The sequence below is a fragment of the Gorilla gorilla genome, chromosome X (genome assembly GCF_029281585.2).
Source record: "Gorilla gorilla gorilla isolate KB3781 chromosome X, NHGRI_mGorGor1-v2.1_pri, whole genome shotgun sequence".
Taxonomy (NCBI): Eukaryota; Metazoa; Chordata; class Mammalia; order Primates; family Hominidae; genus Gorilla; species Gorilla gorilla.
The window spans coordinates 95,574,213-95,595,252 of NC_073247.2; the positions used below are offsets into that span (position 1 = coordinate 95,574,213).

At 38.4% G+C, this 21,040-nt stretch overlaps 1 protein-coding gene across 1 annotated transcript in view; it reads right to left on the minus strand.

The window, feature by feature from the left end:
* LOC115932097 (telomeric repeat-binding factor 1-like) overlaps positions 1–10,383 on the minus strand; it is an 88,224-nt gene extending 77,841 nt beyond the window's left edge. Inside the window, 1 exon segment of the mRNA XM_055375812.2 lies at positions 10,122–10,383. Within this exon segment, the coding sequence (XP_055231787.1) occupies positions 10,122–10,383 (262 nt within the window).
* Between the last annotated feature and the right edge of the window lie 10,657 nt (positions 10,384–21,040).

Here is a 21,040-nt window from a genome sequence, read left to right on the forward strand (position 1 = left end):
TATATGCCAACAGTGAAAAATGCAAAAAAAAAATGTTTAAAAAGTAATTCTATTTACAATGGCCACACATAAAAGTATCTAGTAATTAATCAAGTAAGTGAAATATCTCTATAATAAAAAAACATAAACCAGTGATAAAAAAATTGAATAGGACACCTAAAAATGGAAAACTATGCTATGATTGTGAATTGGAAAAATAAATATTGTTAAAATGTTTATATTACCCAAAGCAATCTACAGATTCAATGCAATTCTTATAAAAATATCAATGACATTCTTCACAAAAATAGAAAAAGCTATCCTAAAATGTATAGAGAAACACAAAAGACCCAGAGCAGACAGAGTTATCTGATGCAAAAATAACAAAACTGGAGAAATCAAATTACCCAATTTCAAATTATACTACAGAGGTATAGTAACCAAAACAGCATGGTACTGGCATAAAAAAAGACACATAGACCAATAAAACAGAGTAGAGAACCCAGAAAGGGATCCACATACCAAGAACATACACTGTGGAGAGGAGGGTCTCTTCAGTATAGGGTGCTAGAAAAAACTGTATATCCTCATACAGAAGAATAAAACTACTCCTCCATCTCTCACCATACACAAATTAAAATCAAAATAGATTGAAAACTTAAATATGAGACCTCAAATCATGAAACTACTATGGGGAAACTTAGGGAAAAATCTTAAGGACATCGGTTGGGTCAAACATTTCTTGAGCCATAATCCGCAAGCACAGGCACCCAAAGCAAAAATTGAAAAGTGGGATCACATTAAGTTAAAAAGCTTCTGTACAGCAAAGGATACAATCAACAAAGTGAAGAAATAACCCACAGAATAGGAGAAAATATTTGCACACTACTCATTTGACAAAGGATTAATAACCAGAATATATGAAGAGCTCCCACAACGATATAGGAAAAAAAGTCAAATAATATCATCAAAATCGGGCAAATAATTTGCACAGACATTTCTTCAAAGAAGACATACAAATGGCAACCAGCCATATGAAAATGTGCTTAACATCATTGATCATCAAAGAAATGCAAATCAAAACTGCAAAGAGATAGCATCTTACCTCAATTAAAATGGCTTACATGCAAAAGGCAGGTTATAACAAATGCTAGCAAGGATGTGGAGAAAGGGCTACCCTTGTACACTGTTGGTGGGAATGTAAATTAGTACAACTACTACGCAGAACATCTTGGAAGTTCTACAGAAAACTAAAAATCCATATAATCTGGGTACCAATGCAGCTACCATATAATCAAGCATAGTGCTACACAGCACTCCCACTGCTGGGTATGTACCCAAAAGAATGGAAATCAGTATATTGAAGAGATATTTGACCTTCTGTGTTTGTTGCAGCACTGTTTACAATAGCTAATATTTGGAAAGAATCTAAATGTCCATCAACAGATGAATGGATAAAGAAAATATGGTACATATATACAATTGGAGTACTATTCAGCCATAAAAATCATAAAATCCAGTTACTTACAATAACATGGATGAAACTGGAGATTATAATATTAAGTAAAATAAGACAGGCACAGAAAGACAAACATTGCATGTTCTCAATTATTTGTGGAATTTAAAAATCGAAACAATTAAACTCTTGGACATAGTTGAAGGATGGTTACTAGAGACTGGGAAAGGTAGTGTGGTTCTGAGGGAAAGGTAGGGGTGGTTAACTGGTACAAAAAAATAGAAAGAATTTATAAGACCTGCTATTTGATAACACAACTGGATGACAATAGTCAATAATAGCAATACATTTTGAAATAATTTAAAGAGTGTAATTGGATTGTTTGTAACTCAAAAAATAAATACTTGAGGAGATGGATACCACATTCTCCATAATGTGCTTATTTCACATTGCATACTTGTATCAAAACATCTCATATACTCCATAAACACATACACCTACTATGTACCCATAACAACTAAAACTAAAGATAAAAAATAAAATAAAAAGAATAGGAAGAGACACCATAGACATCTCTCTTTCTCCATGCACACACAAAAAGAAAGGCGATGTGAGGACACAGTAAGGAGGCAGCCATTCACAAGCCAGGAATAGAAGCCTCAGCAGAAACCAATACTGCTGACACCATAATCTTGAACTTGTAGCCTCCATAACTTTGACAAAATAAATTTCTGTTGTTTATGTCGCACAATCTGTGGTATCTTGTTATAGCATAGCCAAGCTCATTAATACACAATCTCAAGTTGTTTTTATGCAGATGACTTGGACTATAAGAAACACTTCACTAGATAAAGGGCTTATAGCTGGTTACTAATTTCAGACTCCATAAAGAGCTTTCTAAATATAGTTCTGAGATTATTGAAGGTTTTTTCAACATGAAATAAATCCAAACCTGTAATTAGAAGTTATTAAGTCTCTGCTTCTAAATAAGGCTGATGTGCTAGATGCTGGTGATACAACTAAGAATGAAATTCACAATATTTAATAAGCATTATCTACCAACAACTCATAACAGATTTCTGACCAATCAGAAGATATCTCAGATACTATGTTGCACTGGTGCATTTAAACCTAATGGTAGGGCTAAATACTACCATGAAACATACAGGCACAATACCTGTTCTCCAAGAACTTAACTCTAGAGAGGCATATAGAAAAGAAAGTAAGGAAATAGGTGATAACTATAGAAAGTAATAAGTACTATCACAAGTAAAGACAGAATGCTATGACAACACATAGGAATGCCCAATGAAAAATTAGGGGGGTGATATGAAGGGCATTCTGGGTTAAGTAACTTCTAAATTAAGAGCTATAAATCCACAAGTAAGATTTAGGTAACAACATATGTATGAGTATGTTGAACATAGAGATTGAGGAGTGTTTCTACAAAGAAAGGGAAACAGATGTGCAAAAGCCAGGAGGTAAAAGGGTTCAGGAAATATTGGGGCTTTTGAAAACAGTTAAGTATGCCAGAAGTATTCAATATAAGTAGATTAGTGAAAGAAGTTGAGGCTGGATTTTTTTAAACAGATCATTCATTGTCTTAGTCCGTTTTTACACTGCTATAAAGAACTTCCCTGAGACTGGGCCATTTATAAAGGAAAGAGGTTTAGTTAGTTGACTCACAGTTCCGCATGGCTGGGGAGGCCTCAGGAAACCGACAATCGTGGCAGAAGGGGAAGCAGGCACTTTCTTCACAAGTTGACAGAAAAGAAAAGAGTGAAGAAGGAACTTTCAAACACTTAAAAAATTATCAGATATCATGAGAACTCACGCACTATTATGAGAAAAGCACGGGCAAAACACCCACCCTGATCCAATCACCTCCCTCTTTGGACACATGGGAATTGTAGGTCCCTCCCTTGACATACAGGGAAAACAATTCGAGATGAGATTTGACTGAGGACACAGAGCCAAACCATATCAATCATGTAAGGTCATGTTGTAGGTCATATTGGGTAGTTTTGCTTGTATTGTAAGTGCAATAGGAAATAACCAGTGAGTGAATGGCATAATCAAATTTTGTTTTGGGAAGATAATTGTGCTGCAGTGTGGATTAGAGTGGATCAGAACAGGGAAAATCTAGAGACTACATTATCAGTTAGGAAACTTAAAAATCTAAGGATTTTATATTAGTCTGAACTAGAGTAGTGGCAGTAAGGATAGAGAAAATTGATAGGTTCAGAAGATATTTAAAGAGGATAAGCTTTAGGAAGTAATTATTGGTATCAGAGTGGGTTGATAAGAGATAAGAAATTAGACAGTGCCTGGTTTTCTGATTTGAACAGGATTGGTGATAAGACCATTGTCTGAGATAGAAACCCCAAGATAAAAAGATGTGAACAAGAGCAAAAGGGAAAGATAATGAATTTAGTTTGAGATATATGAGCTTTAAGTGACTGTGATTTATAAAAACAAATATATTCATCAGAAAGTTAAATATAGGAACCTGGAACTCAAGAGAAAGGATTGAACTGAAAATACAGGTGTAGATAGCATCAGTATATTGGATTAATAAAACCTGTGGAAGTGGCAGCAATTACCATCCTAAAACAATATTTAGAGAAGTTGTTCTTAATAATGTGTGGGTTATGAATCCTTTTTATGAAAACAATGGAATTCTCCCCCCAAAAATACATCTATGCAAATACATATATTTCAACTTGCTGACACCTGTATGGAATTTCTGAAACTCTGTACATGTTGGGAATTTGTGGAACCAAGCATAAGACCTCCTGATGTCAAGAGAAAAGAGAAGAGGTCCTAGAGTACAATTATAAAGCACAACATTTGGTGTTTAGAATTTCTTATAAAAATGTTAAGAATTAGCCAGTAATATTCAATTGTGGACTATATGGGATCTTACATTTGAGTAAAATGCCACTATAATCCTATTTAAACATTTTTAATTTATTTGACTGTCACAATCAAAGTTCAGAGAAAAAAAATGGAGAGATTTATGTTTATGTCCAGTTTATTTTAAGGCCAAAATATAAATATTATTTTTAACATGTATAGAAGAATTAAAATGTATATTTTAATTTCCATGAGAACTACCTACTTGTTAATCTCTGGCCTCAACCTGCTCTGTTCCAGCCTGTTGGATATTTTCTTTGAGATGTTTCCTTTTATCCAACCAACTCCCCAAATTCAGGTGTAAGCTTCATAAACTTGGAAATATGCAGGTGGCCTTTGAATTCTTGGCCCAAGAATTCTAAATAAACTAAAAATCTCAGACAGTACCCATTATCAAATTGATTAAGCCAACTTATATGCAATGGCCTTGACCTTTGAATGAACATGAAAAATGAAAATTCTGAATATAAAAAATATCATCTGTGAGAAAAAGGGTACATTATAAATATGTCTTGGTGGATATAACTTTCTAAATTATAACTCTGGTAGTTTGCATGTGCAGTTAAATTTTTATGTGAAAATATTTTACTAGTATTACCAGGATAATTAAAAATGGCAAATTTTTGCATAAAGTTAATACCAAATGCCAAAAGACTAGAAAAGCTTAGATGGCACAAAAGTATAATAGGAATGGAAACCCCATGCATTTAAAACCTAGTGTTAATTTTGTAACATATATTGACTATTCCAGCATATTAAGTGGGCTGGGAAATCCATAGCAAGTTAACTCAGCATATTAGAGGTCAATACAAATAAGGTAATAGTCCAGGACTCCCTTATCATGTAATTAGCTATCTTTTGTCTCATGTTCACAGAAATGTCTCCAATAGTGGCTAGCTAACATATAGACACTCACAAAAGGAAATGGAATAATGATTTGAGTCAAACTTGCCACTGGTACTCCAAAAGCTACAATGCTCTAATGAAAATTGGTTAGTAGTGAGATAATTTATATACCAGTAGTCAGCAAGAATGACTCTCTGTTGTCTATTTATGTGCTCTTAAATGAGCAATCTAGTTATTATGGGACTGTACATTTTTTATCAATAGATCCAAAAGCCTTTTCCTCTAGAGTTTGTCACTTACCATATTTCCCTTGTATTTTCTCAGACTGTATGTTAGTTATAATATCATCACCTTCAAGTATCTGAAACAATCTTGACTCAAACAGCCTCATTCAGTAAGGGAATGTGTTATGCTACACAGCAAGGAGTTTTGAGGTAAAGTACGTTTTAGAGTTGGTTAATTGAGCAGATCACCAATGTCATCAAAAACCTAGTTTCTATCTCTATATTCTGTTACTTTACTTGTTTTTCTTTGCCTTTAGTCTGGCTTTATTTATGGTTGCAAGATGATCACTGCATGAGTGTCAAGGATTGCAAACAGATATAAAGATTTCTACTAGATGAAAATAAACCGCCTTTTCTGAAATGAGAAAAATTTTCCTGGAAACCATCCCTCACATTTCATTTGCATTAACTGAATGATATGCTTACCCCTAAATTAATTAACAGCAAAATAACCTGAACAAGGACTTAATGCAACAATGATTTAGACTTAGAGCTCCAGATATGGTTTGATTATCCTATGTTATATGGAGGAAGGATGGGTGATAAAGTTTGAATGTTAGTCCCTTCCCAAATCTCATGTTCAGTTGTAATTCCCAATATTGGATGTGTGGGGCCTGGTGGGAGATGTTTTGGTCATGGTTGCAGATCCCTCATGAAAGGCATGATCCTTCTCCTTGGTGATAAGTGAGCTCTTGCTCTGAGTTTGCACAGGATCTCGTCATTTAAAAGTGTGTGGCACCTTGTTCCACACTCTCTCTCTTGGTTTTGCTTTTTTCATATGAAGTACCTGCTCGTGGTTCACCTTCTGCCCTGGTTGGAAGTTTCTTGAAGCCTCATTCAGAAGCAGATTCTGTTATGACTTCTGTGCCACCTACAGAACCATGAATCAATTAAATCTATTTTCTTATAAGTTACTTAGTCTCAGATATTTCTTTATAGCAATGCAAGAATGCTATAAATATGGAAATATGGAAAATTTGGAAACACTATATGGAAAATTGATACCAAATAGTGGGGCATTGCTATAAAGATACATGAGAATGTGGGTGTGACGTTAGAACTGGGTAACAAGCAGAAGTTAGAAGAGTTTGGAGGGCTCAGAAGAGACAGGAAGATGAGGGAAAATGGAATTTCTTATAGACTGGTTAAAAAGTTGTAACAAAAATGCGTTAATTTTTAATGCAAGTTTGTACTTGAGATGGATGACCTAGGGTATCTGGTGGAAAAAAATTCTAAGCAGCAAAGCATTCTGCTTTGCTTCTTCTAACAACCTATTCTCAGATGTGGGAGTAAAGAAATGTCTTAAAGCTGGAACTTATATTTAAAATAGAAGTACAGCATATAAGTTTTGTTTGTTTGTTTGTTTGTTTGTTTGTTTTTAAGATGGAATTTCACTCTTGTTGCCCAGGCTGGAGTGAAATGGCGTGATCTCAGCTCACTGCAACCTCCACTTCCCGGGTTCGAATGATTCTCCTGCCTCAGCCTCCTGAGTAGCTGGGATTACAGGTATGCACCACCATGCCCAGCTAATTTTGTATTTTTAGTAGTGACGGGGTTTCTCTATTTTGGTCAGGCTGGTCTCAAACTCCCAACCTCAGGTGATCCACCCACCTCAGCCTCCCAAAGTGCTAGGATTACAGGCGTTAGCCACCACGCCTGGTCCACCATATAAGTTTGAAAAATATGCACCTTGGCCCCTGGCCATGTGGAAAAAAAAAATCTCATTTTCAGGAAAAGAGTCCAAACAGGCTGTGCAGCACCCACTTGCTAGAAAAATTTGGGTGATTAAAAGGGAGCCAAGTGTTGATAGCTAACACAATGGGGGAAAAGGCCTAGAAAGCATTTCAGAGAACTTTGCAGCCCCTCTCATTACTGGCACAGAGACCTATGAGGAAAGAATGGTTTTGTTGTCCAGGTCCAGGGTCCTACTCCTTTGTGCAGCCTCATAACACTGCTTCCCACATCTCACCTACTCTAGCCATAGCTCAAAGGGGCCCAGGTACAGCTCAGGCTGCCACTTTGAAGAATGCTTCTTTGTGGTGTCAAGCCTGTACATGTGCATAATGCAAAGGTGAAGAATGCATGGTAGCCTCTACCCAGATTTCATAGGATGTTTAGAAAATCCTGGGTGCCCATGCAGAAGCTTGCTGCAGGGGTGGATCCCCCAGAGAGAACCACTCCTAGGGCAGCCTGAAGGGGAAATGTTTTGTTGGAGCCCCTTCACAAAGTCCCCAATGGGACAGTGCCTAGTGGAGCTGTGAGAGGGGGGCCACTGTTCTCCAGACTCAAGAATGATAGAGCCATTGGCAGCTTTCATTGTGCCTGGAAAACCTGTAGGCACTCAACAACCACAAAGCCACAGGGGTAGAGTTGCCCAAGGCCTTGGGAGCCCACCTCTCAATTGTGTGGGGCCTGTAGCCCCTTTTCTTTGGCTGATTTCTACCTTTTGGATGACAATGTTTTTCTAATGCCTATATCACCATTGTATCTCAGAAGTGACTAAATTGTTTTTGGTTTTACAGGCTCATAGATAGAAGGTATTTGCTTTGTCTCAGATGAGACTTAGTACTTTTGAGTTAATGTTTGAAGGAATTAAGACTATCAAGGACTGTTGGAAATGTAAAATTCTATTTTGCAATATGAGAAAGACGATATTTTAGAGGAACCAGAGGCAGAACGATATAATTTGGATATTTGTCCCCACTCAAATCTCATGTGGAATTGTAATCCTCAGTGTTGAAGATACGGTCTTTTAGGAGGTGTTTGGATCATGGAGGTGGATCTCTCAGGAATGGCTTGGGCCATCTCTTTGGTGATAAGTGAGCTCTCACTTTGAGTTCAAACATGATCTGGTGATTTAACTGTACGTGACATCTCTGCCTCTCTCTCTCTCTCACACACACACACACACGCACACACACATTCTTGCTTTTGCCATGTGAAGTGCCTGTTCCTGCTTAGTTTTCCACCATGATTGGCAGCTTCATGAAACCTTTCAAAAAGCAGATGCCACTATGCTTGCTGTACAGCCTGCAGAACTAGGAGCCAATTAGATATTTTTTCTTACAAATTATGTAGTTTCAGGTATTTATTTATAGCAGTGTAAGAATGGCCTAATACAAAGGACAACAGAACAAAATGATAGCCCTTCCAGTAGAAATAAATAGAGTAAATGGATACTGGTAAGGAATCAATTACATGTACTATGAACTTTAAGCTCCATAAAGATCATTTTTAATGTTAAATTATTAGCATCTAGTATAATGTCTGTCATAAAGTAGATTCTCAATAAATACTTTTTGAATCAATGACCAAATATACCTGAGGAGCAACTAACTCTGAAGGATGAAGAAAGAAAAGGCTTCAAAAAGAAAGACATCTTAGATGTGGTTCTGATTTAAAAAAATGGTATAAAAAATGGAAAGAGAAGAAGGTTATTTTATATGAAATGAAAGACACTGGAAAAAAACAGTCATAAGCTGGCATAGACAGTTGAAACAGTTACTGCTACTTTCTTTAAAAATGTAACAGAAAACCCCATTAACAATGGCTTAAATTATAGGAACATTATTGTTTTATGAATGAGATTTCCGGAAGGAAAAGTTTATGATTGATTTAGTGGATTAACAGTACCATCCAGCTCTTTTAGTTTTTCTGCTGAGTTGTCTTAACATTGGCAATAGGTCCCCTGATTTGGCCACAATGGCTGCTGCACTTTCAAGTATCATTTCATCATATTAAAATGCACAATGCAGAAAGAAAGCCTATTTTCTTTGTGGTAAAAGCCCATTCATGGACTTTCAATGTCCATTTAAAGAAAAACACTAGACTCCACCCAGAAGTATTGTTCTTATTTATCATTTGCGCGAACTAGGTCAGGTGGGCACATTTAGCTTCAAGGAGGACTTAGAAAGTGTGTACATGGCATTCTTAGCTTCTACAGTGATGACAGGCAAGGAATCAACAGGCAGAAAAAAAATGTTGAGTAGGTAATTATATTAGTCTATTTGGTGCTGCTATAAAGGAATACCCAAGGCTGGGTAATTTTTAGAAAATAAATTTGTTTGGTTCATGGTTCTACAGGCTGTTCAAAAAGAATGGCACCAGCATCTGCTTTTGGTGAGGGCTTCTGGAAGCTTACAATTACACTGGAAAGCATGCATGCATGTCACATGATGAGACAGGGAGCAAGAGGGAAGGGGAAGAGTGCCAGACTCTTCTTAAGAACCAACTCTTGGCTCACGCCTGTAATCCCAGCACTTTGGGAGGCTGAGGCAGGCGCATCACGAGGTCAGGAGATTGAGACCATTCTGGCTAACATGGTGAAACCCCGTGTCTACTAAGAATACAAAAAATTAGCCTGGCATGGTGGCCGGCGCCTTTAGTTCCAGCTACTCGGGAGGCTGAGGCAAGAGAATGGCGTTAACCCGGGAGGCGGAGCTTGCAGTGAGCCGAGATTGTGCCCCTGCACCACAGCCTGGGCGACAGCGCAAGAAGACTCTGTCTCAAAAAAAAAAAAAAAAAAAAAAAAAAAAACCAACTCTTGCATTAACTAATAGAGTGAGAACTCACTGATTATGATGCAGAAGGCACCAGGGCATTCATGAAAGATATGTGTACATGACCTAAATATCTCCCACTAGACCGCACCTCTAACATTGCGGGTAAATTCAATCTTAAAGCTCCAAAATAATTCTTGACACTGTTTCCCATATGCTGGGCACACTGTTGTGAGGGGCGTTCTCCAAAGACCTTGGGCAGCTTTGCCCTCATGGCTCTGTTGGGTGTAGCCCACGTGGTTGCTCTCAAGCATTGGAGTACAATGCTTGCAGCTTTTCCCGGCTGAGGGTGCATGCTGCCGATTGCTGTACAATTCTGGGAACTGAAAGGTGGTAGCCCCATTCCCACATCTCTATTAGGCAGTGCTTCATTGGGAACTCTGTATGGGGGCTCCAATCCCACATTTTTTCCTTAGCACTGTCCTAGTAGAGCTTTTCTGTAAAGGTTTATTTCCTGTGGCAGGCTTCTGCCTGGGGGCACTCAGGCTTTCCAATACATCCTCTAAAATCTAGGTGGAAGCCACCAAACCTTCTTTACAATCGCATTCTGTGTGCCTGCAAACTTAACACCAAGTGAAATTCACAAAGCCTACAGTTTGCACCCTCCGGAGTGGCAGCCCAGGATATACCTGCAGTCCTTCAAGCCTTGGCTGGAGCTGGAGTAGCTGGGATGCAGGGAGCAGAATCCTGAGGTGGCATAGGTTAACAGCACCCTGTTTATGACCCCCCGAAATGAATCTGTCCTTTTAGGCCTCTGGGCCTTCATGGGAGGAAAATCCTGGAAGGTTTTTGGAAAAAATTTCAAGGCCTTCTCCCTACTGTATTCAGTATTAGCATCTGGCTCACTTTTAGTCATGCTAATCTCTCTCATAAGAGGTTACCCTGCCTCCCCTTTGTATTTGAAAAGACTATTTTCTTCCCTACTACACAGCCAGACTGGAAAATTTTTGAACTTTTATGCCCTGCTTTACTTTTAAATATAAGTTCCACCTTTAAGTCATTCTTTTGCTCACCTTTCTATTCCTAGGCCGTCAAAAGCAGCCAAACCACTTCTTGAATGCTTTGCTGCTTAGAAATTCCTTCCTCCATTTGCTTGTCTGTAAAGTATTTTATTTCTCCTTCACTTATGAAGCTTAGTTTGGCTGGATATGAAATTCTGGCTTGAAAATTCTTTTCTTTAAGAATGTTGAATATTGGCCCCCACTCCCTTCTGGCTTGTAGGGTTTCTGCCGAGAGATCCGCTGTTAGTCTGATGGGCTTCCCTTTGAGGGTAACCCGACCTTTCTCTCTGGCTGCCCTTAACATTTTTTCCTTCATTTCAACTTTGGTGAATCTGACAATTATGTGTCGTGGAGTTGCTCTTCTCGAGGAGTATCTTTGTGGTGTTCTCTGTATTTCCTGAATCTGAACGTTGGCCTGCCTTGCTAGATTGGGGAAGTTCTCCTGGATAATATCCTGCAGAGTGTTTTCCAACTTGGTTCCATTCTCCCCATCACTTTCAGGTACACCAATCAGACGTAGATTTGGTCTTTTCACATAGTCCCATATTTCTTGGAGGCTTTGCTCATTTCTTTTTATTCTTTTTTCTCTAAACTTCCCTTCTCGCTTCATTTCATTCATTTCATCTTCCATTGCTGATACCCTTTCTTCCAGTTGATCGCATCGGCTCCTGAGGCTTCTGCATTCTTCACGTAGTTCTCGAGCCTTGGTTTTCAGCTCCATCTGCTCCTTTAAGCACTTCTCTGTATTGGTTATTCTAGTTATACATTCTTCTAAACTTTTTTCAAAGTTTTCAACTTCTTTGCCTTTGGTTTGAATGTCCTCCCGTAGCTCGGAGTAATTTGGTCGTCTGAAGCCTTCTTCTCTCAGCTCGTCAAAGTCATTCTCCGTCCAGCTTTGTTCCGTTGCTGGTGAGGAACTGCGTTCCTTTGGAGGAGGAGAGGCGCTCTGTTTTTTAGAGTTTCCAGTTTCTCTGTTCTGTTTTTTCCCCATCTTTGTGGTTTTATCTACTTTTGGTCTTTGATGATGGTGATGTACAGATGGGTTTTTGGTGTGGATGTCCTTTCTGTTTGTTAGTTTTCCTTCTAACAGACAGGACCCTCAGCTGCAGGTCTGTTGGAATACCCTGCTGTGTGAGGTGTCAGTGTGCCCCTGCTGGGGGGTGCCTCCCAGTTAGGCTGCTCGGGGGTCAGGGGTCAGGGACCTACTTGAGGAGACAGTCTGCCCATTCTCAGATCTCCAGCTGCATGCTGGGAGAACCACTGCTCTCTTCAAAGCTGTCAGACAGGGACATTTAAGTCTGCAGAGGCTACTGCTATCTTTTTGTTTGCCTGTGCCCTGCCCCCAGAGGTGGAGCCTACAGAGGCAGGCAGGCCTCCTTGAGCTGTGGTGGGCTCCACCCATTTCTAGCTTCCAGGCTGCTTTGTTTACCTAAGCAAGCCTGGGCAATGGTGGGCACGCCTCCCCCAGCCTCTCTGCCTCCTTGCAGTTTGATCTCAGACTGCTGTGCTAGCAATCAGTGAGACTCTGTGGGTGTAGGACCCTCCGAGCCAGGTGCGGGATATAATCTCATGGTGAGCCGTTTTTTAAGCCCATCAGAAAAGTGCAGTATTCGGGTGGGAGTGACCCGATTTTCCAGGTGCCATCTGTCACCCCTTTCTTTGACTCAGAAAGGGAACTCCCTGACCCCTTGCGCTTCCCGAGTGAGGCAATGCTTCGCCCTGCTTCGGCTAGCGCACTGTGTGTACACCCACTGACCTGCGCCCACTGTCTGGCACTCCCTAGTGAGATGAACCTGGTACCTCAGATGGAAATGCAGAAATCACCCGTCTTCTGCGTCGCTCACGCTGGGAGCTGTAGACCGGAGCTGTTCCTATTCGGCCATCTTGGCTCCTCCCTGCTGAAAGATTTTGTCACCACCAGGCCTGCCCTAAAAGAGCTCCTGAAGGAAGCGCTAAACATGGAAAGGAACAACCGGTACCAGCCACTGCAAAATCATGCCAAATTGTAAAGACCATCAAGGCTAGGAAGAAACTGCATCAACTAACGAGCAAAATAGGCAGCTAACATCATAATGACAGGATCAAAATCACACATAACACATAACACATAACAATAGTAACTTTAAATGCTCCAATTAAAAGACACAGACTGGCAAATTGGATAAAGAGTCAAGACCCATCAGTGTGCTGTATTCAGGAAACCCATCTCACGTGCAGAGACACACATAGGCTCACAATAAAAGGATGGAGGAAGATCTACCAAGCAAATGGAAAACAAAAAAAGGCAGGGGTTGCAATCCTAGTCTCTGATAAAACAGACTTTAAACCAACAAAGATCAAAAGAGACAAAGAAGGCCATTACATAATGGTAAAGGGATCAATTCAACAAGAAGAGCTAACTATCCTAAATATATATGCACCCAATACAGGAGCACCCAGATTCATAAAGCAAGTCCTGAGTGACCTACAAAGAGACTTAGACTCCCACACATTAAAAATGGGAGACTTTAACACACCACTGTCAACATTAGACAGATCAACGAGGCAGAAAGTCAACAAGGATACCCAGGAATTGAACTCAGCTCTGCACCAAGTGGACCTAATAGACATCTACAGAACTCTCCACCCCAAGTCAACAGAATATACATTTTTTTCAGCACCACACCACACCTATTCCAAAATTGACCACATACTTGGAAGTAAACCTCTCCTCAGCAAATGTAAAACAACAGAAATTATAACAAACTATCTCTCAGACCACAGTGCAATAAAAGTAGAACTCAGGATTAAGAATCTCACTCAAAACCACTCAACTACATGGAAACTGAACAACCTGCTCCTGAATGACTACTGGGTACATAACGAAATGAAGGGAGAAATAAAGATGCTCTTTGAAACCAACGAGAACAAATACACAACATACCAAAATCTCTGGGACACATTCAAAGCAGTGTGTAGAGGGAAATTTATAGCACTAAATGCCCACAAGAGAAAGCAGGAAAGATCCAAAATTGACACCCTAACATCACAATTGAAAGAACTAGAAAAGCAAGAGCAAACACATTCAAAAGCTAGCAGGAGGCAGGAAATAACCAAAATCAGAGCAGAACTGAAGGAAATAGAGACACAAAAAACCCTTCAAAAAATTAATGAATCCAGGAGCTGGTTTTTTGAAAGGATCAACAAAATTGATAGACCGCTAGCAAGACTAATAAAGAAAAAAGAGAGAAGAATCAAATAGATGCAATAAAAAATGATAAAGGGGATATCACCACCGATCCCACAGAAATACAAACTACCATCAGAGAATACTACAAACGCCTCTACCCAAATAAACTAGAAAATCTAGAAGAAATGGATAAATTCCTCGACAAATACACTCTCCCAAGACTAAACCAGGAAGAAGTTGAATCTCTGAATAGACCAATAACAGGATCTGAAATTGAGGCAATATTTAATTGCTTACCAACCAAAAAAAGTCCAGGACCAGATGGATTCACAGCCGAATTCTACCAGAGGTACAAGGAGGAACTGGTACCATACCTTCTGAAACTATTCCAATCAATAGAAAAAGAGGGAATCCTCCCTAACTCATTTTATGAGGCCAGCATCATCCTGATACCAAAGCCGGGCAGAGACACAACCAAAAAAGAGAGTTTTAGACCAATATCCTTGAAGAACATTGATGCAAAAATCCTCAACAAAATACTGGCAAACCGAATCCAGCAGCACATCAAAAAGTTTATCCACCATGATCAAGTGGGCTTCATCCCTGGGATGCAAGGCTGGTTCAATATACACAAATCAATAAATGTAATCCAGCATATAAACAGAACCAAAGACAAAAGCCACATGATTGTCTCAATAGATGCAGAAAAGGCCTTTGACAAAATTCAATAACCCTTCATGCTAAAAACTCTCAATAAATTAGGTATTGATGGGACATATCTCAAAATAATAAGAGCTATCTATGACAAACCCACAGCCAATATCATACTGAATGGGCAAAAACTGGAAGCATTCCCTTTGAAAACTGGCACAAGACAGGGATGCCCTCTCTCACCGCTCCTATTCAACATAGTGTTGGAAGTTCTGGCCAGGGCAATTAGGCAGGAGAAGGAAATAAAGGGTATTCAATTAGGAAAAGAGGAAGTCAAATTGTCCCTGTTTGCAGATGACATGATTGTATATCTAGAAAACCCCATTGTCTCAGCCCAAAATCTCCTTAAGTTGATAAGCAACTTCAGCAAAGTCTCAGGATACAAAATCAATGTACAAAAATCACAAGCATTCTTATACACCAATAACAGACAAACAGAGAGCCAAATCATGAGTGAACTCCCATTCACAATTGCTTCAAAGAGAATAAAATACCTAGGAATCCAACTTACAAGGGATGTGAAGGACCTCTTCAAGGAGAACTACAAACCACTGCTCAAGGAAATAAAAGAGGATACAAACAAATGGAAGAACATTCCATGCTCATGGGTAGGAAGAATCAATATCGTGAAAATGGCCATACTGCCCAAGGTCATTTACAGATTCAATGCCATCCCCATCAAGCTACCAATGACTTTCTTCACAGAATTGGAAAAAACTACTTTAAACTTCATATGGAACCAAAAAAGAGCCCACATCACCAAGTCAATCCTAAGCCAAAGAACAAAGCTGGAGGCATCACACTACCTGACTTCAAACTATACTACAAGGCTACAGTAACCAAAACAGCATGGTACTGGTACCAAAACAGAGATATAGATCAATGGAACAGAACAGAGCCCTCAGAAATAATGCCGCATATCTACAACTCTCTGATCTTTGACAAACCTGAGAAAAACAAGCAATGGGGAAAGGATTCCCTATTTAATAAATGGTGCTGGGAAAATTGGCTAGCCATATGTAGAAAGCTGAAACTGGATCCCTTCCTTACACCTTATACAAAAATCAATTCAAGATGGATTAAAGACTTAAATGTTAGACCTAAAACCATAAAAACCCTAGAAGAAAACCTAGGCTTTACCATTCAGGACATAGGCATGGGCAAGGACTTCATGTCTAAAACACCAAAAGCAATGGCAACAAAAGCCAAAATTGACAAATGGGATCTAATTAAACTAAAGAGCTTCTGCACAGCAAAAGAAACTACCATCGGAGTGAACAGGCAACCTACAAAATGGGAGAAAATTTTCACAACCTACTCATCTGACAAAGGGCTAATATCCAGAATCTACAATGAACTCAAACAAATTTACAAGAAAAAAACAAACAACCCCATCAAAAAGTGGGTGAAGGACATGAACAGACACTTCTCAAAGGAAGACATTTATGCAGCCAAAAAACACATGAAAAAATGCTCATCATCACTGGCCATCAGAGAAATGCAAATCAAAACCACAATGAGATACCATCTCACACCAGTTAGAATGGCAATCATTAAAAAGTCAGGAAACAACAGGTGCTGGAGAGGATGTGGAGAAATAGGACCACTTTTACACTGTTGGTGGGACTGTAAACTAGTTCAACCATTGTGGAAGTCAGTGTGGCGATTCCTCAGGGATCTAGAACTAGAAATACCATTTGACCCAGCCATCCCATTACTGGGTATATACCCAAAGGACTATAAATCATGCTGCTATAAAGACACATGCACACATATGTTTATTGCGGCACTATTCACAATAGCAAAGACTTGGAACCAACCCAAATGTCCAACAATGATAGACTGGATTAAGAAAATGTGGCACATATACACCATGGAATACTATGCAGCCATGAAAAATGATGAGTTCGTGTCCTTTGTAGGGACATGGATGAAATTGGAAATCATCATTCTCAGTAAACTATCGCAAGAACAAAAAACCAAACACCACATATTCTCACTCATAGGTGGGAATTGAACAATGAGATCACATGAACACAGGAAGGGGAACATCACACTCTGGGGACTGTTGTGGGGTGGGGGGAGGGGGGAGGGATAGCATTGGGAGATATACCTAATGCTAGATGACGAGTTAGTGGGTGCAGCACACCAGCATGACACATGTATACATATGTAACTAACCTGCACAATGTGCACATGTACCCTAAAACTTAAAGTATAATAAAAATAAATAAATAAAAATAAAAATAAAATAACATAAAATAAAAAGAAATTCCTTCCTCCATATACCCACATCATTCTTCTTAAGTTCAGCCTTCCAAAAAGTCTAGGACATGGACACAATTCAGCTAAATTTCTGCTAAGACATAACACAGGTAATCTTTGCTCTAATTCCCAATAAGTTTCTTTTTTCCACCTGATACATCACCAGCCTGGTTTTTACCACCCATATTTTTATCATCATTTAGGTTAAAACCACTTAAATAGTCTCTAATAAGTACAAAACTTTCTCTAAACTTTATATCTTCTACTTCTTCAAATTTTACTAACCTCTGTACATTACCCAGATTTGAATCTGCTTCCACAGGTTCAAGTGTCTTTTTACCAACAGCCCATTCCTGGTGCAAATTTCCTGTATTACTCCATTTTGTACTTCTATAAAGGAATGCCTGAGGCTGAGTAATTTGTATGAAAAACAAACTTACAGTTCTACAAGTTTTTCAAGAAGCATGACACTAGCATCTGCATCTGGTGAGAACTTCAGGGAGTTTAAAATTATAGCAGAAGATATAGAGGGAGCAGACATGTCACATGATGAGAGAAGGAATAAGAGAGAGAGGAAGTTATGCCAGATTCGTTTTAATAACCAGCTCTCACTTGAACTAATAGAGCAAGAACTCACATATAACCATGGAGATGTTACCAAACAATTCATGAAGGATCTACTTCCATGATAAAATCACCTTCTGGCAGACCCCACCTCCAACATTGTGGGCCACATTTCAAATGATATTTGGAGGAGACAAATATTCAAACAACATCAGCAATCAAGAGGACCTATCAAGACATGTTTCAGTTGTCAAGAGTAATAAGGACCTGAGGAAAATGGCAGAGAGTGGTTGAAAATTTTTCTTGATTCACATGTTTACCTACTAAAATATGGGAGTTTAATGTGTAGTATTGATCTTCAGACAGATAAATAAAAGAAGCAAACATAACCTCTCCAGTACTCTGATTTATTTAGCTTTTTAAATTTCTTCATTTGAGTCATTAAAACATATATCTAATTAACTTTGTCACTGCTCTTCAGTTATTTCCTCAAATTTTAGGCACTATTTACTTGTTATGGGTTTTACATATAAACACAAAATTTAGTAAAGTCTTAGAGTTCTCTGATAAGCTTTAGGAAGTTGCTCTTGTTTTTAAATTACAAGATCTTATGATTCTCTGATTTACAATTGTATCCGTGCATGTGCTCATAGCACATATTTTACCATAAGAAGTTCTGAGAACATGTTTTAAATAAAAGATTCTAAGAACTACTACACAGGATCAAACTAATTGCAGCACAATAACTACTACCTCTAGGCAGACATGCCCAGTGTGCTCCCAACCATATTGGTCCCCAGACCACCACGGTTACTCAGGCAGCACAGACCAGTGTGCATTTCACAAATCAGCCTATTGTTTAAACAAAGACCAGGAACACATCCAGCCATGTTTGGTGCAGCAGCCTCTTACCTATTAGCACCATCTACTGGTTGGTAGGTGAAATGGCATAGCCCAATATAAAATGCACTGACAGAAGTGCACAGGGCTATGGAAGCAAAGCCAATGCGGACCCTAGTCAGCATTCTATAATGTCATATCCCCTAGATACAGGAGGAAAAGGAAAAGGAAAAAAATAACTAATTATATTATAAGTAAAGAAAGAAAAAGAAAAATTCTACTTGCACAAAAATTAGAAGTGTTAGAATGTCCAGATAAAAAGAAAACAGCACAAGATTCAGAAATCATGAAAAATCTGAGTATACTGACACCACCAAAGGTTTGTACTAGCTCTCTAGAAACAGTCCTGAACTGAAATAAATATGTCATTCTTTGTACTTATTTTACTGTTGTTGGTTTAAAGTCAATGCTAAAGAAAAAAAGTCTCAAGAAGAAGCTAGAGAAAAAGGTTATATCAAGTACAAAGAAAACCCAGGCAGGCTAACAGCAGACTTTTCAGCAGAAATTGTATGAGCCAGGAGAGATTAAGGGCTTATTTTAAGCATTTTTAAAGGAAAGAAATTCAAAACAATAGTTTTATAGCAGGTCAGAGTAAGCTTTATAAGCAAAGGGGGGATAAAATATTTTCCAGACAAGCAAGTGCTAAGGGTATTTGTTACCACTAGACACTCATCAGGAGATATTTTCAAGGGAGTTCTAAACATGAAAACAAATGAATAATACCTGCTATCACAAAAAAAAACCTCACGTAAGTGCATATAGCCCCACAGACTATGTAAAGCAATGACACAAAAGAAATGACAAAGCAACAAGCTAGCCACCTCATGATAGAATTAAAATCTCATGAATTAAAATTAAACTTGAATGTAAATGGTCTAAACACCACACATAAAAAGCACACAGTGGAAAGTTGAATAAACAACAACAAAAAAAAACCATCTGCCTGCTGTGTTGAAGAGACCATCTTACATGTAAAGACACCCATAAACTGAACAGAAAGGGATGGAGAAAGATTTACCACACAAATGAAAAACCAAAAGAAGCAGGAATTATTACTCATATATAAGATAAAACAAATTTTAAACCAACAACAGCAAAAACGAGACAAAGAATGGCATTACATAATTACATAGGGTTCAATTAAACGAGAAGACATAACTATCTTAAATAAATATGCACTCATCATTGGAAAACCCAGATTCATAAAAAAGTACTTCTAGATCTACCGAAAGATTTGTACAGACACACAATAGTGGGAGACTTCAACACCCCACTGACAACAATAAATAGATCATCAAGGTAGAAAACTAACAAAGAAATTCTGAGATTTAATTTGACACTTGAACAATTATACCTCATAGGTATCTAAAAAATACTCTACCCATCAACCACGAAATATGAATTTTTCTTATCTATATAGAGTATATACTCCAAGATGGATCACATACTCAGTTATAAAGCAAGTCTCAATAAATATAATGCAAATCAAAATTATAGCAACCACACTCTTTGACAGCAATTAAATAAAAATAAAAATCAATACAAAAAAGATCTGTCAAAACTCCAGAAATAAACAAAAATTAAACAACTTGATACTGAATGACTTCAGGGTAACCCATAAAATTAAGGAAGAAATTAAAAAACACTGGGCTGGGCATGGTGGCTCACACCTATAATCCCAGCACTTTGATAGGCCAAGGTGCGCAGATCACTTGAGTTCAGGAGTTCGAAACCAGCGTGGCCAACATGGTGAAACCCCGTCTCTACTAAAAACATGAAAATTAGCCAGGCATGGTGGCAGGTGCTTTTAATTTCAGCTACTCGGGAGACTGAGGCAGGAAAATCGCTTGAACCCGGGAGGTGGAGGTTGCGATAAGCCGAGATTGTGCCACTGCACTCCAACCTGAGCAACAGAGCAAAATTCCATCTCAAAATAAATAAATAAATAAATAAATAAATAAATAAATAAATAATTGCAATTAAATGAAAAGAGATAGGTCACACCAAAATCTCTGAGGTGCAGCAAAAGCAGTGTTAAAAATAAAGTTTATAGTGCTAAATTATGACCTAAAAAAATCAGAATTATTTCAAATTAATGAACTAACATCACATCTAGAGGAACTAGGAAAACAGCAACAAAGTAAGCCCAAAGCTAGCAGAAAAAAAATGAATAAAATCAGAGCAGACATGAATAAAATTGACATCCCCAAATCCATACAGTCTCAGTCAAATCAAAAGGTGATTTGTTAAAAGAATAAAAAATATTGATAGATTCGTAGTTAGATTAGCAAAGAAAAAAGGCAGAAGTCACAAAAAACACAATCAGAAATTACAAAGGTGACATTACAATTAATACCAGGTAAAAGAAAAAGATCCTCTGAGACTATTAT